Below are 17,588 nucleotides of genomic sequence, written 5' to 3'. Positions count from 1 at the left end.
ATCCCCTGCTTTTTTTTTGTTTTCCATTTGCTTGGTACATCTCCGTCCCTTTATTTTGAGCGTATGTGTGTCTCTGCACGTGAGATGGGTCTCCTGAATACAGCAAACTGATGGGTCTTGACTCTTTATCCAATTTGCCAGTCTGTGTCTTTTAATTGGAGCGTTTAGCCCGTTTACATTTAAGGTTAATATTGTTGTGTGTGAATTTGATCCTGTCATTATGATGTTAGCTGGTTATTTTGCTCAGTAGTTGATGCAGTTTCTTCTTAGCATCAATGGTCTTTACAATTTGGCATGTTTTTGCAGTGGCTGGTACTGGTTATTCCTTTCTGTGTTTAATGCTTCCTTCAGGAGCTCTTGTACGGCAGGCCTGGTGGTGACAGAATCTCTCAGCATTTGTTTGTCTGTAAAAGATTTTATTTCTCCTTCACTTATGAAGCTTAGTTTGGCTGAATATGAATTTCTGGGTTGAAAATTGTTTTCTTTAAGAAATATTGGCCCCCATTCTCTCTGGCTTGTAGAGTTTCTGCCAGGAGATCCGCTGTTAGTCTGATGGGCTTCCCTTTGTGGGTAACCCGACCTTTCTCTCTGGCTGCCCTTAACATTTTTTCCTTCATTTCAACTTTGGTGAATCTGACAATTATTTGTCTTGGAGTTGCTCTTCTCAAGGAGTATCTTTGTGGTGTTTCTCTGTATTTCCTGAATTTGAATATTGGTCTGCCTTGCTAGGTTGGAGAAGTTCTCCTGGATAATATCCTGAAGAGTGTTTTCCAGCTTGGTTCCATTCTCCCCCGTCACTTTCAGGTATACCAATCAGACATAGATTTGGTATTTTCACATAGTCCCATATTTATTGGAGGTTTTGTTCATTTCTTTTCGCTCTTTTTACTCTTAAGCTTCTCTTCTTGCTTCATTTCATTCATTTGATCTTCAGTCACTGATACCCTTTCTTCCACTTGATCGAATTTGGCTACTGAGCCAAATTCAAATGACGCTTGTGCATGCGTCACGTAGTTCTGGTGCCATGGTTTTCAGCTCCATCAGGTCAGTTAAGGTCTTCTCTGCTCTGTTTATTCTAGTTAGCCATTTGTCTAATCTTTTTTCAAGGTTTTTAGCTTCTTTGTGATGGGTTTGAACATCCTTCTTTAGCTCAGAGAAGCTTTCTTCTCTCAGCTCGTCAAAGTCATTCTCCTACCAGCTTTGTTCTGTTGCTAGTGAGGAGCTGCATTCCTTTGGAGGGGGAGAGGCGCTCTGATTTTTAGAATTTTCAGCTTTTCTGCTCTGTTTTTTCCCCATCTTTGTGGTTTTATCTACCTTTGGTCTTTGATGATGGTGACGTACAGAAGGGGTTTTGTGTGGATGTCCTTTCTGTTTGTTAGTTTCCCTTCTAACAGTCAGGACCCTCAGCTGCAGGTGTGTTGGAGTTTGCTGGAGGTCCACCCCAGACCCTGTTTGTCTGGGTATCACCAGCGGAGGCTGCAGAACAGCAAATATTGCAGAACGGCAAATGTGGCTGCCTGATCCTTCCCCTGAAACTTCGTCTCAGAGGGGCACCCGGCTGTATGAGGTGTCAGTTGGCCCCTACTGGGAGGTGCCTGCCAGTTAGGCTGCTCGGCGGTCAGGGACCCACTTGAGGCAGTCTGTCCATTCTCAGATCTCAAACTCCATGCTGGGAGAACCACTACTCTCTTCAAAGCTGTCAGACAGGGACGTTTAAGTCTGCAGAAGTTTCTGCTGCCTTTTGTTCAGCTGTGCCCTGCCCCCGCAGTCAGGCCTCCTTGAGCTGCGGTGGGCTCCACCCAGTTCGAGGTTCCTGGCTGCTTTGTTTACCTACTCAAGCCTCAGCAATGGTGGGTGCCCCTCCCCCAGCCTCGCTGCCACCTTGCAGTTCGATCTCAGACTGCTGTGCTGGCAGTGAATGAGGCTTCATGGGCATGGGACCCTCCGAGCCAGGCACGAGATATAATCTCCTGGTGTGCTGTTTGCTAAGACCATTGGAAAAGCACAGTATTAGGGTGGGAGTGTCCTGATATTCCAGGTACTGTCTGTCACGGTTTCCCTTGGCTAGGAAAGGGAATCCCCCGACCCCTTATGCTTCCAGAGTGAAGCGATGCCCTGCCCTGCTTCAGCTCACACTCCGTGGCTGCACCCACTGTCCAACAAGCCCAGTGAGATGAACCCAGTACCTCAGTTGGAAATGCAGAAATCACCCGTCTTCTGCATCGCTCACGCTAGGAGCTGTAGACTGGAGCTGTTCCTGTTTGGCCATCTTGGAACCTGTCGCTACACACTTTCAAACAACCAGATCTTGTGAGAACTCACTATCACGAGAACAGCAACGGGAAAATCTGTCTCCATGATCAAATCACCTCCCACCAGGTCCCTCCCCCAACATTGGGGATTACAATTCAACATGAGATTGGGGTGGGGACACAGAGCCAAACCATATCACATATACTCTAAAGTAAAGGATAAATTGGCTTGTCCAGAAATACTAAAGAGAAGTTTAATTACATTTTCTAATTTGATGAAAGTTAATTGCTTTCTTGAGTTCATTTTGGCTATATTTGTTGAACATATTTTCTTCAGCTTTAAGAAGAGAATAGAAAATTTACAAGGACCTGAAAGCTTCTAAGATAATATATATATCTGTTATAGATGAGATTTTTCCCATTTGGGGGAGTGTCCTGCTGTGTGTTGATTTCAGGGAAAGGAACCGTGTATATTAAAATTTACTATGTATTCAGCAGCCACAAACTTAATTGGTTTAGATAATATCTGTTTTATCTCTACTTTTTTTGCATAACCATGGTAGTGCTCACCTGACCTAGGGGTTAGACGCTAATTGGTTACCCTAATTAGTTATTATCCTAAAAATAAAATAAGATAGTGTCTTTACAGCCGGGCACAGTGGCTCATGACTGTAATCCCAGCACTTTTGGGAGGCTGAGGCGGGTGAATCACGAGGTCAGGAGATCAAGAGATCAAGACCATCCTGGCTAACACAGTGGAAACCCTGTCTGTACTGAAAGTACAAAAAAATTGGCTGATGGTGGTGGCGGGCACCTGTCGTCCCAGCTACTTGGGAGGCTGAGGCAGGAGAATGGTGTGAACCCAGGAGGCAGAGCTTGCAACAGAGCGAGACTCCCATCTATTTAAAAAAAAAAAAAAAAAAAAAAAAAAAAGGTAATTTCTTTACCTAGTCCCTTTTTTCATCCACATATTGATAAGCAGAGATTTATGAAGAATACCAGTGTTTAGTGCCCTTTACTATTGAGTTTATAGGTAATGTTCCATTTTCTCCAAAGAACCTGAATTACATTCTCTCTTATTTAGAGAAATGGAAACTTTTCCCAACTTTTTATCTGGTGAAAATTAAGCTAAAACTGTTTATTTCCGCATATTTCTGACCTTACCATTGCTTAATGGAAAAGAATTTCACAGCTTTTTGGTTTTTTTCTTTTTGTGAATGATTTTCTCTGATCTTTCTCTTACAGTAAGAAGAGTAGAAGTGTGTCCCCAGAGTGTTTTTAAGCAGGTTAGGGTTTATCATAATCGAAAGGAATTGGTATCTTAGCTCTTTAGAATTTCTACATTGCCACTTTTTTCTAGGGAAAGCTCAACAGCCTAAAGTAATATTTATTCAGTTCGTTTGGTGGTTGAAATAAAATATGTGTGTGTGTGTATGTGTGTGTGTGTATGAAAAGTGTGCAGGAAGACACAGCTTTTTTTTTTTTTTTTTTTTTAATATATTATAATTATACTTTATTATATTATTATAATACTTTAAGTTGTAGGGTACATGTGCATAACGTGCAGGTTTGTTACATATGTATACTTGTGCCATGTTGCTGTGCTGCACCCATCAACTCGTCATTTACATCAGGTATAACTCCCAATGCAATCCCTCCCCCCTCCCCCCTCCCCATGATAGGCCCCGGTGTGTGATGTTCCCCTTCCTGAGTCCGAGTGATCTCATTGTTCAGTTCCCACCTATGAGTGAGAACATGCGGTGTTTGGTTTTCTGTTCTTGTGATAGTTTGCTAAGAATGATGGATTCCAGCTGCATCCATGTCCCTACAAAGGACTCAAACTCATCCTTTTTTATGGCTGCATAGTATTCCATGGTGTATATGTGCCACATTTTCTTAATCCACTCTGTCACTGATGGACATTTGGGTTGATTCCAAGTCTTTGCTATTGTGAATAGTGCTGCAATAAACATACGTGTGCATGTGTCTTTATAGCAGCATAATTTATAATCCTTTGGGTATATACCCATTAATGGGATGGCTGGGTCATATGGTACATCTAGTTCTAGATCCTTGAGGAATCGCCATACTGTTTTCCATAATGGTTGAACTAGTTTACAATCCCACCAACAGTGTAAAAGTGTTCCTATTTCTCCACATCCTCTCCAGCACCTGTTGTTTCCTGACTTTTTAATGATTGCCATTCTAACTGGTGTGAGATGGTATCTCATTGTGGTTTTGATTTGCATTTCTCTGATGGCCAGTGATGATGAGCATTTTTTCATGAAGACACAGCTTTTTGAATGACCAGTGCCGTCACACACAGTTCAGTAAAGACCAGCACATTGTGTTAAGATTTAAGGAATCTACAAATTGCCTTGATAGATCAGTCCTGTGCTCATTAGAACAGTTCAGTACTCTTGCCAGTTCATAGGCCCATTATCTGGCCAATTATAGGCCAAATGGTCACTTAGTTTGAGTATATGTAGTAGTCTAGTGTCTCACTTCACTTGCGTCCCATGCCCCCAAATACGTATGTAGTTTTGTTTTGTTTTGTTTTGTTTTTGAGACCGAGTCTCACTCTGTTGCTCAGGCTGGAGTGCAGTGGCATGATCTTGGCTCACTGCAACCTCCACCTTCAGGGTTCAAGCAATTCTTGTGCCTCAGCCTCCCGAGTAGTTGGGACTACAGGCATGTGCCACCACACTCAGCTAATTTTTTTGTATTTTTAGTAGAGACAGGGTTTCATGGTGTTGCCCTGACCGGTCTCAAACTCCTGGGCTGAAGCAGTCCACCTGCCTCAGCCTCCCAAAGTGCTAGAATTATAAGGGTGAGCCACTATGCCCGGCGTAGTAATTCTTAACAGAATGGAAGCTTTTCCAAATATCTGTAACAAATGTCTTTAATCTAGGGTCCTTTGGGTACCATGATGAGCCTTTAGGGGGACCAAGAACCTACTAAAATTACATGAAGACTTTTGTGTTCAACTGTGTGTGTGTGCGCGCTTAAGGATGGTCCCATAGCTTTCATCAGATGCTTAGAGATCCAAGATCTGGCAGAGTCCTAACTGTTTATAGAGTCATGGCCCAAACTGAAGATCCACATATACTTCATCCACTTTAATACCAAATTTATTGCGACCCTTCAATCAGTCTTACATACTTTTACATAGAACTCAGTCTACTTATTTTTGTTCTATTTAAGTGTTCTAACCTGTCATTGCTATTAAATAGTGGAATTTGAATGTTTTTGTTTTTTAGAGAAATTTGTAGGGGGCAGATTCTGTTTTCTTCGGTTTTTTCTTTTAACTTAGTAAGGCCTTGGCATAATGAATCGCAATAGATGTAACAATTACTTAACCGTGAAAGCATGCAGTGGGGTCAAGTTCTCCAGCACATACGCAGACTTTGAAATTTAAGCCAAAAAGACAGTTTTGGTAATTTGGCTACTGCAGTTACATGTTTTAACTCCTTGAGGTTGTATGGTTTATTTCACATTGGCATGGTTTTGCAACATTCTGCAAATTATGTTTGGTTTATGATAGTATCCAAACACATAAAAATAGTGTAAATGTTTTAACATTTTTTGCTCAGTTAATGTGAATTTGGCAGGAAATACTGCGATAATTTAGGACTGCTCCGTTTTCAGTCAAGATCTGAAATAAAATGTTCAATTCCTAAATGGAAATTTAAGATGTTTGCTTTAAAGCTAGGAGTAATATTTTTTTAATTACATGAACTACTCAGCTAAGATCATTACATATGAAATAGAAGTATTTTCTTCACATTTTTTTTTATGTACAGTAAGATTATACTGAACAAACCCATTTAAAAGTTTCATTCTGGGATCTACAGTTTATATGCAGGTACTATAAAATATTTAAGAATTTGGGAAATAATATAACATATTTAAATACATTTAGCAGTATTTGTTTTGTTGGTGAGTCTTAAAACTTAATAAATTGCTGTTAGTATTGTTTAGTAAATAGTGAAAGAAAGGGATATTGTTGCTTTTTAAATTTTTAGAGGACCTGTATGGTTTTAACCTGGGGGTGTGGGGTAGTTTGTTTTGCATTAATTCATTTTCTCCCTTAATATTCTTTCTGCAGGATAACTTCAAACTAATGTGTACTAATGCCATGATTTACAATAAACCAGAGACCATTTATTATAAAGCTGCAAAGAAGCTGTTGCACTCAGGGATGAAAATTCTTAGCCAGGTAAGGGAAACTCTTTGTCATAAATAATAGTTATTAAAATCTGTGTCCTTGTTTGTTGGCCATAGTAATACAGATACAATACAGTATTTATTTTATTAGCAGGTTATATTAAAGTAGAAAATACTAAATGAAAAAAATTTTAATAAAGAGAAGAAAAGACAGGAAAATTCTTTCTTGGAATCAGTACAAATAAATATTGGCATTCACTTGTAATTATCTCTTTAGAGATAAAACATCAGCTTGAAACATCAACCTGAATTCCAGGATAAGACTGGCTGAATTGTGAGAACTCTGAAGAGGAAAGCTCTCTGTTTGCATTTGTAGGGGTGGAATCTAATGTTGGTCAGTCCTGTCAGAAGCACAGAATTTCTAGTAAGAAAATACAGTCATGCACTGCATAATACTGTGTATACAGACTGCATATACAATGGTGGTTCCATAAGATTGTAATGCTGTATTTTTACTGTACTTTTGCTATATTTAAATACACAAATACTTCGCATTGTGTTACAGCTGTCTACAGTATTCAGTATGGTAGCATGCTGTACAGGTTCCTAGCCTACGAGCAATAGGCTATATCATTTAGCCAGTTGTCTGGTAGGCTGTACCATCTAGGTTTGTGTTAGTGTACTCATTGATGGTCACACAACAAAATTGCCTAACAGTCCATTTCTCAGAATGTATCCCTTCATTAAGCTACATGTGACTACATACAAATGAGAAAAAGTTCGAAACTGTCTCAAAACCACCTCTCCACAAGAGCAGACTCTTCCTTAAAGGATAAGAATTAATGCATAGTAAGACATTTGAGGTCAGAGAAGTGTGTGTGTAGGCACAGACACATCATCATCAAACTGTAGGAAAGAGCTTAAACATGAGATCTGTACACAGTGGCAAAAATTACGAGTATCACCAGGAAGACAGTTGATAAAAGGCTTTGAAGGGTAAACTGAGATGATCACTGTGCATCCGCTAGAGAAAATAACTCACAAGATAAGCCATATCTTTTGAGGTTTTTCTCACCACTCTGAGTGGGAGAAACCTATTAGTAAGAGACCTCTTTAGGGAACAAATCAAGGGTGATCCTGGCACCATACCGTGGCAGGCAGGCAGAAGCGAGTTTTAATTTTAGCTCTCTTCCACTAACTTGTGGACCTTGGGCAAGACATTAACTACCCTGGGACTCAGTGTTCTCATCCCTGAAGAAGGGTTTAGTCTGTGATCTCCAAGATGATTTCTGGCATTACTGTTCTGATTCTAGATAAGAGGTAGAGTAGAGAGGATACTATGAAAAAGAACCACAAGGTAGGACAGGGATTTTGCAAAGAAGAAATGAGTGGGTATGAGACACTGGTAGAAGGAGAAAGGAATCAGAGTCGAGAGCTTGAGCTCACATTCAGGCGAGTTAAAGGATGATAAAAATAAGTTGTGCATCTGCATATGGTTTTCCGATTTTTATGGTGATTCATTTTTCTGTATTATAGTTTTACATTTAAAGAAATGCCTTGGTGTGCAGATGTCTGAGTGTCTGTGTGCTTGGCTGAGAGATTCTTGGATTTGCTTAACTAGAGAAAGAAAAACATGTTTGGATTGTTGATTATTCTTGCGCTCCTAATATTTAGACAACATCAATTCCCACCCTTTCCTAAAGACTTGGGAAACTAATGGAAACCAGTTACCCATCTTTGACAACATTTGCAGAGGAAAGAGGAATATGAAATGTTTCCCCATTCTTTGCAGGAAGACTCAGAATCTAGAACCACGCCGTGTTCCAGGTTTAAAGACCTGGAAATGCTTCTTGTTACTGCATTTGAAGTAAAAATGCATTTAACAGATGCAGCCTTTAGTCACTCCAAAATATGTACATTGAATTGGGTGGTTGGAGCCTAATTTTTAATGACCTTTGATTTACCGCTTCCTTAAGTAATGTAGTTAATACAACAAGCAAAAGATTCCATTATCTCTTGAATTTTACTGGCGTGTGGAATGGTTGAAAGCACAGAAAATTAAATTTTCTTCTCCACTTTCCCTTCCCTCTCTCCCTCTTTCTTTCTCTCTCTGTTGTCTTCCTTTTTTTCAGAGCTTTTGCTGTTGAGGAGCCCCACCCATCCTGTGTTATTAGCTTCCTGTTGACTGTTCTCTCCACCCTACATGGGAGGGGTCGTCACAACAGTGATTTTTTTTAAACGTTTAAATTTAGACTTTTTGAGTTAACTCTTCTAATAGTTTGTGCTCCAAGAGAGCCCAGCACACCCTTCCATGAATGGTGTCTTTTCAAAGATAACTGTTTTTGAATGTTTGTTAAAAAGATTGCAGAGTAGTCACTCATTTTTTCAGTTATACTCAAATAGCAACTATTAGTAGACGTGTTATTTTTGTAAAGAATGAACAGATGAGGACAGGCGCAGTAGCTCACGCCTGTAATCCCAACACTGGGAGGCCGAGGCGGGCGGATCACCTGAGGTCAGGAGTTTGAGACCAGCCTGACCAACATGGAGAAATCCCGTCTCTACTAAAAATACAGAATTTGCTGGACGTGGTGATGCATGCCTGTAATCCCAGCTGCTCGGGTGGCTGAGGCAGGAAGGTTGAACCCGGAAGGCGGAGGTTGTGGTGAGCCAAGATCATGCCATTTCCAGCCTGGGCAACAAGAGCAAAACTCGGTCTCAAAAAAAAAGAAAGAATGAACAGATGAAGAGTAACTTTTTATCTCCTAAATAAATACTTAAGTAAAATGCTACATTGTAGTACAAGCAAAGTAGTACAAACAATACTATTTGTAACATGGTGGTTTTGAAATCAGACCAATCAAGGTTCAAGTCCTAGCTCTACCCTTTGGAAGCTGTGTGACCTTAGCCCAGGTAACCTTTCTCAGCCTTTTTCCTGTCCTGTAAAGTGGGATAATAATAGTACTTACCTCATGGAATTGTGTCTGGTACATGGGTAAGCACTAAGTAAATGTTAGCTATATTATTAGCAAAGAACCAGCCCTGTTAGCCATTTAATATTGTAAAATTGAAGATCAGTAATATGCTGACTTGGAGGCATTTTAATTACCAAAAAAAGAAAAAAACATTGCTTGCAAAGGAAAATTAAACTTCACTCTTTCCTGGGACTTGTTTCAAGGTTTAGAAACTTCCTCTAATTGAATTTATTTTGTGCATGTCATTTTTTTTTTAATCCCAAAGCGTTCTTAATGTAAGTTCTGCTTTATAAAATTCTAGAGTGGAAATAAAATTATTACCGAGAACTTAACAGAAATAATTAAACTAATATTTTTAATGTAGCAAAATAAAACGTGTTTTTAAAAATCAAATAAGATTGCTTTTTGTTGTTGTTTTTTGTGTTTTTTGTTTTTTTTGAGACAGTCTCACTGTGTCACCCAGGCTGGAGTGCAGTGGCGCGGTCTCGGCTCACTGCAACCTCTGCCTCCCGGGTTCAAGCGATTCTAATGGATTTGCTTTTTAAACGATACAATTGATTTTGTCAAGGATTCAGAGAAACTGTCAAACACTAATGTAAATTAGTATGTAAATTAGTATACCTTTTCTGGAAGGCAGTAATTATCAAAAGCCTCAAAAATACTCATTCCCTTTGACTTTGTTTCCTTTCTAAGAGTTTGTCCTAAAGAGATAGTTGTTCCTAGAGAGATTTATTTATAATGATGTTTATGGTACTTTTATTTATAATAGTAGAAACATGGAAATCTACATGTTCAATCATAGGCCATTAGTTAAATCATGATGTAGATGTGGGATTAAATAGTTATTAAAATATTTTAAATATCTATTGATATGGAGAGGAAATACTTATAATTTATTAACCAAAAAAATGCTTTTTACTAAATATTCAGTATAATTCCAGTTTGCTAAGATATGTAATGGTTGGAAAAGTACTGGAATGATAAACTTGTTAACGCTGTTCTTCTCTGGATGATACATTAAGAAGATTTTTATTTTCTCCTCTACCCATATTTTTATTTGTCCACAATAAAATATATCGCTTTAATGGTTTTAAGATTAATTTAAAAGTCCAGTAAAAAACAGCAAGAACTGTGTTCGTGAGGATCTCACCATCTGCACTACTAATAGAGCATGGTGTGATGAGGAAAGGCCCGACATGAGTGACAGCAAGCCTAGTCTTAGTTGCTGGTTTAGTGACCTTAGGTGAGTCATTTGTTGTTTCTGGGCCACGTTATTCTTGTTTGAATGGCCTCTGGTTCTTTCTAGTTCTTAGTTTCTGTTACTCCACAGAAGTCTTCCCTGCTGTTGCTGTGCAACCCTAAGGAGGTTGCACTCTCTATTTTACCCAGTGATAACTCTCAGAGTAACAGGCAAGGTAGTCATTAGAAACAAATATGCCTTCTTAAAATTTACGCAGAAACCTCAAGCCCTTAACTACAGTGAAAATTTCACAGCGCATCATTGCAGCGGAAAATTAAGCACATGTTTCACAGAATAGAAACAAGACTTCTTTCGTTAGTGAAACCATTTTGCACTCTGAGGAAGGAACTATGCCACCAGCCTGTCTTCTCCTCAAGGCTTGTTGTTTTCACACAGAGTGAAATGCCAGCATCATCAGTGAGCACCCCGGGCTACCAGAATAGAGAGGAACTTCACATGCTCACATGCCCTAGGCTTTGATACACCTAACAGTTCTTAACTGTCAAAAGATAAGCCAGTCTGTTAAACACAAAATGTTAACACACCATTAAACTAAATTTTACTCTTCCAATTCAGTACGTCAAAGAATACTTCATCTTAATTCATACTTTCTCCTTTGTTAACTTTCTGATAGGGCAATAAAGTTGTAAAGCTTTCTATGAAGTTGGAAATTAAATTTTAAGAATTGAAGGTATAGGCATTATCATGGTTTCCAAATACAATACTCTCTTGGTATATGATTACATTTCATTGTTTTTCTTCCCTGGTTAATGACAGGATAAGTACAAACTCCTGTGGGAAAAAATGCTTTACTTTAAAAGTTAATGACAAACATATAATAAGAATATTTTTGAATATGTTTAGGAAAGAATTCAGAGCCTGAAGCAGAGCATAGACTTCATGGCTGACTTGCAGAAAACTCGAAAGCAGAAAGATAGAACAGACACCTCACAGAGTGGGGAGGACGGAGGCTGCTGGCCGAGAGAGAGAGAGGACTCTGGAGATGCCGAAGCACACGCCTTCAAGAGTCCCAGCAAAGAAAACAAAAAGTAAAAGATCTTTGGGATGTTAAGGTCAAACTGTCTTCTTCAAGCTAGTAACGGGGAGAAATACTGATTCAGGGCCTGACTTGGGAAGACCAAGTGCTAGTGTGTCCGTAGTGGTGGTGTTTGGGCATGAAAGTCCATTTTGATGGTGTAATACCCCTCTTCTCATATGAAGCACTATATGGGATTGTCCAAACAGTTCAGAAAGCAGTTCTAATGTATTTTCTTACTGAAGTAGTTTTAAAACCTATAAAGTAACTTTTGGGACTCATATGGTCAGTGAGTTTATTTAAATAGAACTGTTTTGTTTAAAAAAAAAAAAATGCATAGTCATTACCTTCTTCCATAAAGCAGCAAGGAGCTCAGTGGGAGCACAGTCACTGCTGTGTCTTAAGCAGATGAGCTGTCACTGCAGCGTGCCCATGTTTTCCACCCAACATCAGCTGGTGGGAGCAACGCTGAACCACTGTTCCACCCAGGCAGCCACCTGTGAAGCTGGCAGCAGCCGCGTTTGCTCACTCACACCACTGGGAGCCAGCCCTGACTGCTCAGCACCTCACTGCCAACTTTGAGGAGGGTAGTAGTTAGCAGTTTGGGATTTTTGCTGTCATAATGCAAAGACAGTAGTAAACTAGTGACAAGTTTTTCTTTGTTCTAAGATTTACACACTGCAGTGCTTGTTTTAAATTTAAATTTTAAAAATCAAACTTTAAAAGAACAATGGTATATTCTTCTCCCTTACAAAGTACTGTTTGAGGTAGAACTAATTTTTTTGTAAGTTCCCAGAAAAACGTTTAACACAAGTAACACTGAACAGAAAAAGGTAGGGAAATAGCATGTTAGGTGTGCCTTACTGTTTCTGTTCTTTAATTAGAGACCCTTAACCAGGTCATCAAGGAAATAAGTTTCAATGAGTGACTGTAGTCCAAATGTCTCGAGACCACTTTAGTTGTATTCATATTTAGAATTCATTTGAATGTTTTCATCGTATCTTTGTTTTTTTTTACTTAGTATTAATGTGTGTTTTCAGGAAAGACAAAGATATGCTTGAAGATAAGTTTAAAAGCAATAATTTAGAGAGAGAGCAGGAGCAGCTTGACCGCATCGTGAAGGAATCTGGAGGAAAGCTGACCAGGCGGCTTGTGAACAGTCAGGTGATTGAGCTTTGCCTTTCTTTTCTCTACCTACTGATTTGGGACATCTGAAACTTGTAGTTTTTAAGTTGCTTGCATATTTTTTAATCCATGTCTGCCATAGAGCTCTTCATCAGTATAATACTTAGCAGGAAAAAAATTAATAACAGACGATTCCCTACAGTGAGTTTATCAGGATGTTAAATGCGTTTTCAACTCATGATATTTTCAACTTACAATGGGTTTATTGGATGTAACTCCATTGTAAGTTGAGGACCATCTATGTTCATTTATAAAGTACATGATTAATCTTACCCACTTTCACTGGATTTTTTAAAAAGGAAGTTATAATATGTTCTAAAATGGGAACATGAACTACATAATTTAAGTGTACAAGAAAACATTCATATTTACAAGAAATCATATTGTTTAGCACATTGGTTTTATTTATTTAATTTTAGATTCAAGGGGTACATACACAATTTTGTTACGTGGGTATATTGCATGATGTTGAGATTTGAGCTTATCTTGAACCCATCACCCAAATAGTGAACATAGTACCCAGTAGGAAGTTTTTGAACCCTTGCCCCCTTCCCTCCCTGCCCCCTTTTAGCATTTCCAGTGTCTGTTCTTCCCATTTTTGTGTCCATGTGCACCAGTGTTTAGCTCCTACTTTTAAGTGAGAACATGCAATATTTGTTTTTCTGTTTCTGCATTAATTTGTTTAGGATAGTGGCCTCCGTCTTCATCCGTGTTGTTGCAAGGGACATGATTTGATTCATTTTTATGGTTGTGTAGTATTCCATGGTGTGTGTGTGTACTGCATTTTCTTTACCTAGTCTTTTGTTGGTGGGCACCTAGGTTGATTCTGTGTCTTTGTTGTGCACAGTGCTGCAGTACACATACAAATGCATGTATCTTTTGAGTAAAATGATTTTTTTTCCTCTGGGTACATACCTAGGATTGCTGGGTCAAATTGTAATTCTATTTTTAGTTCTTTGGGAAATCTTCAAACAGCTTTCCACAGGAGCTGAACTAATTTACATTCTCACCAACAGTGAGCATTCCCTTTTCTCCACAACCTTGCCAGCATCTTTTTTTTTTTTTTTTTTTTTTGAGTTTTCAGTAATGATATAATATGGTATCTTATTGTGGTTTTGATTTGCATTTCTCCAATGATCAGTGATGTTGAGCATTTTCTCAGACGTTTGTTGGCTGCTTGTATGTCTTCTTTTGAGTAGTGTCTGTTCATGTCGTTTGCCCAGTTTTTAATGGGGCTATTTGTTTGTTTCTTGTTGATTTAAGTTCCTTATAGATACTGGGTATTAGTCCTTTATTGGATGCGTAGTTCACACATATATTCTCCTGTTCTGTAGGATGTATCTTTACTTTGTTGATAGTTTCTTTGGCTGTTCAGAAGCTCTGTAGTTTAATTAAGTCCCACTTGTGAATTTTTGTTTTTGTCACTTTTGAGAACATAGAAAATTCTTTGCCAAGGCCCATGTCCAGAAGAGTATTTCCAAGGTTTTCTTCTAGGATTTTTATAATTTGAGGTCGTACTTTTAAGTGTTTAATCCATTTGGAGTTAATGTTTGTATATTGTGAGAGATAGGAGTTCAGTTTCATTTTTCTGCACATGGTTAGCCAGTTTTCTTAGCACCGTTTATTGAATGGTCTTTCTACATTGTTTATTTTTGTCAACTTTGTCAAAGATCAGTTGGTTGTATGTATGTGGCTTTATTTCTGGGTTCTCTGTTCTGTTCCATTGGTCTGTGGGTTATTTTGTTTATTTTTACCTGTATCGTGCTGTTTTAGTTATTGTAGCCTTGTAGTTTTATGGGAGCTTTTGTTTGGTTTGGTTTAATTTTGAGACAGGTTTTCACTCTGTCACCCAGGCTGGAGTGTGCAGTGGCACGATCTTGGCTCACTACAGCCTACGCCTCAGGAGCTCAAGCAATTCTCCTGCCTCAGCTTCCCAAGTGGCTGAAACTACAGGTGCATGACACCATGTCCGGCTAATTTTTGTATTTTTTGTAGAAATGAGGTCTCACCGTATTGCCTAGGCTGGTCTCTAACACCTGAACTCAAGCAATCCACCCAACTCAGCCTCCCAAAGTGCTAGGATTACAGACGTGAGCCACCATGCCCAACCTGTAGTATAGTTTGAAATTGGGTAATGTGATGCCTCTGACTTTGTTCTTTTTGCTTAGAATTGCTTTGACGCTTCAGGCTCCTTTTTGGTTCCATGTGAATTTTGGAATAGTTTTTTCTGAATCTGTGAAGAATGATGTTGGGAATTTTATAGGAATAGCATTGAATCTGTAGATTGCTTTAGACAGTATGGACGTTTTAACAATATTGATTCTTCCATGAGCATGGGATGTTTTTCCATTTGTGTCATCTATGATTTCTTTCAGCAGTGTTTTTTAGTTCTTCTTGTAGAGATCTTTCACCTCCTTACATATACTTCTAGGTATTTTATTTTTTGTGTGGCTTTTGTGAATAGGATTGCATTCTTGAGTTGGCGCTCAGCTTGAACATTATTGGTGTATAGAAATGCTACTGATTTTTGTAAATCGATGTTGTGTCTTTACCAAAAACACATTTTTCTTTATATACTATGTATATAGAATTGTTTCTCTTATATCTGGTAATTTTAATAATATATATTAACTATTTTAACTCTTAGTAACCCTAATTTCAAGTGAAAACCCTAAGATTACTTAATATAACATGACTTTAAGATTTAAAATTACAGAAGAGAATTTTGAAACTAGTTTTATTTAACAAGGATTACTGAAGTTGTGTGAACTAGAAGGCATTTGAGCCAAGTTCTATTTTTTTTAATAAAATAATTGATTTAAGCACTTTTCTTTGGTCAGTTGATTAGAGCGCTTTCATATATTTTGATAGTGATATATCACATACACATGACACATATATAGACATACAAACACACAGAAACAGATCTTCTAGATTTATAAGATTCTTCATTTGCCAGTTTTCACTCTCCCCCTCGTAGACTGTCTATCATTTCCAAAGTCATAACAAAGTAGATGAAACAAGGTAGAAAATTTACATCTCAAAGGCACAAAACCTAAACCTAAACACCATTACCTGAAAACAAGATTGCCAGAAGGAGGTTTCAGTGAGCCAAGATCTTGCCACTGCACTCTAGCCTGGGCAAGAGTGAGACTTTCTCTCAAAGAAAAAAAAAAAAAGATGTCGTCTTTTCAACTTGTTTCCTTATTAGATTACTGGTTTCAAGGAGGGGAGCCCTTTAAGGAACAGGGCCAAGAAAGCATGCAGCTTTTAGAGCCTAATACTTACTGGAAGGCAGATTTTAGATCACCCCAAATCACTGAATCCTGGGTCCCCAGAAGGCCTTAGAGATCAGGTAATACAATACAGAAAAGAGCAGAGTTTTAGATCTGAGAGGAATCTGTCTGCTTACAACTCTTGATATTCTGTGAGGAAAAACAGAGATTCTTCCCAAAAAGAGGAGTATTTGATGCCTTTATTGTTTACCTCAAGGGATCAGAAGCTGCCAGAAATTCCATCAGGTCCCTAATATGGTATGGAGGGTGGCAAGAGGAAGGAGGGCTAGCCAAACAGAACTCAGCTGACTGAGACATTTTACAGGGCCATTACAGCGGCATTAAAACAATAGACATATGTTTGTATATGTATAGCCCAAATAGCAGTTTTAACTGAGCCAACATTTGAATATAGAGCTCTTTTTCAAAAAAATATTTTTCCTAATTGTAATTCCTACTCAAGCTGTTTTACTTTTGCTTCTGCTGCTAGCTGGGCTCCTGTTGACAAACAAGCAGCCCACAAAAGTGGCCGTCTTGCTGCAGTGGCTGCCAGCTGCCCTTCATGACCACAGTGCGACAGATGGCTCTCAGCCAACAATCACTGAAAATACACTGGCATTTTCAGGGCATCCTTGTACTCACACACAGGCATCTAAAACGTGAGCCACACCACTCCACGTGGAAGTGGCTGCCACCTGGGATTTCCCCCACAGATGCTTCCTTCCCTTTGCCCATTTCTTGGTCCCTCAACTCCTGGCTAGCTCACCACATGTTCCAGCTTAAATGTTTCCAGAAAGAAACATTTAATGGGGACTTAGGAACAGAAGCCATGTCTGTGTCTTGGGTGGCAGTGAGATGGTGGGTCCCTGCCCACATTGGTTTTAAAGCCAAGTAGGTGTGTACATGCCTTTAAGCAAGCCACTGCCCTTTCCTGGTCCGTAGTAGCCTTTTTTGATAGACTGGGGAGAACTAGGTAGCCTTAAGGACCCACAGAGCTAGGCCGGGCGCGGTGGCTCAAGCCTGTAATCCCTGCACTTTGGGAGGCCGAGACAGGCGGATCACAAGGTCAGGAGATCGAGACCATCCTGGCTAACATGGTGAAACCCCGTCTCTACTAAAAAATACAAAAAACTAGCCGGGCGCGGTGGCGGGCGCCTGTAGTCCCAGATACTCGGGAGGCTGAGGCAGGAGAATGGCGTGAACCCGGGAGGCGGAGCTTGCAGTGAGCTGAGATCCGGCGACTGCACCACTCCAGCCTGGGTGACAGAGCAAGACTCCGTCTCAAAAAAAAAAAAAAAGGACCCACAGAGCTCTTAGAATTCTGAGATTTTCCTCACCTCCATTTCTCTAGCCCATCATCCCCTGTATACCTGGAGACAGGTGTGAAAGTCAGTACCTTGAGTTTAATGATTAGCCACCTGTAATATTAGTTAGGTTAAAATAAGGCTTTGTGGTTTG

At 39.2% G+C, this 17,588-nt stretch overlaps 1 protein-coding gene across 9 annotated transcripts in view; it reads left to right on the top strand.

Moving 5' to 3' along the window:
• The window catches only part of BRD7 (bromodomain containing 7), a 55,994-nt gene that overhangs the window by 23,857 nt on the left and 14,549 nt on the right, over positions 1-17,588 (top strand). For all 9 annotated transcript variants that reach the window (XM_074027227.1, XM_074027225.1, XM_074027224.1 and 6 more), the window contains exons 6-8: positions 6,361-6,471; positions 11,499-11,683; positions 12,711-12,834. In XM_074027227.1, coding sequence (XP_073883328.1) covers positions 6,361-6,471; positions 11,499-11,683; positions 12,711-12,834 — 420 coding nt within the window. The remainder of the gene's footprint in view (positions 1-6,360; positions 6,472-11,498; positions 11,684-12,710; positions 12,835-17,588) is intronic.

Source organism: Macaca fascicularis, chromosome 20, assembly GCF_037993035.2.
Source record: "Macaca fascicularis isolate 582-1 chromosome 20, T2T-MFA8v1.1".
In the NCBI taxonomy this organism is placed as follows: Eukaryota; Metazoa; Chordata; class Mammalia; order Primates; family Cercopithecidae; genus Macaca; species Macaca fascicularis.
The sequence above is the reverse complement of the archived record's forward strand: the minus strand, read 5'-3'. Positions and strand labels throughout refer to the sequence as shown.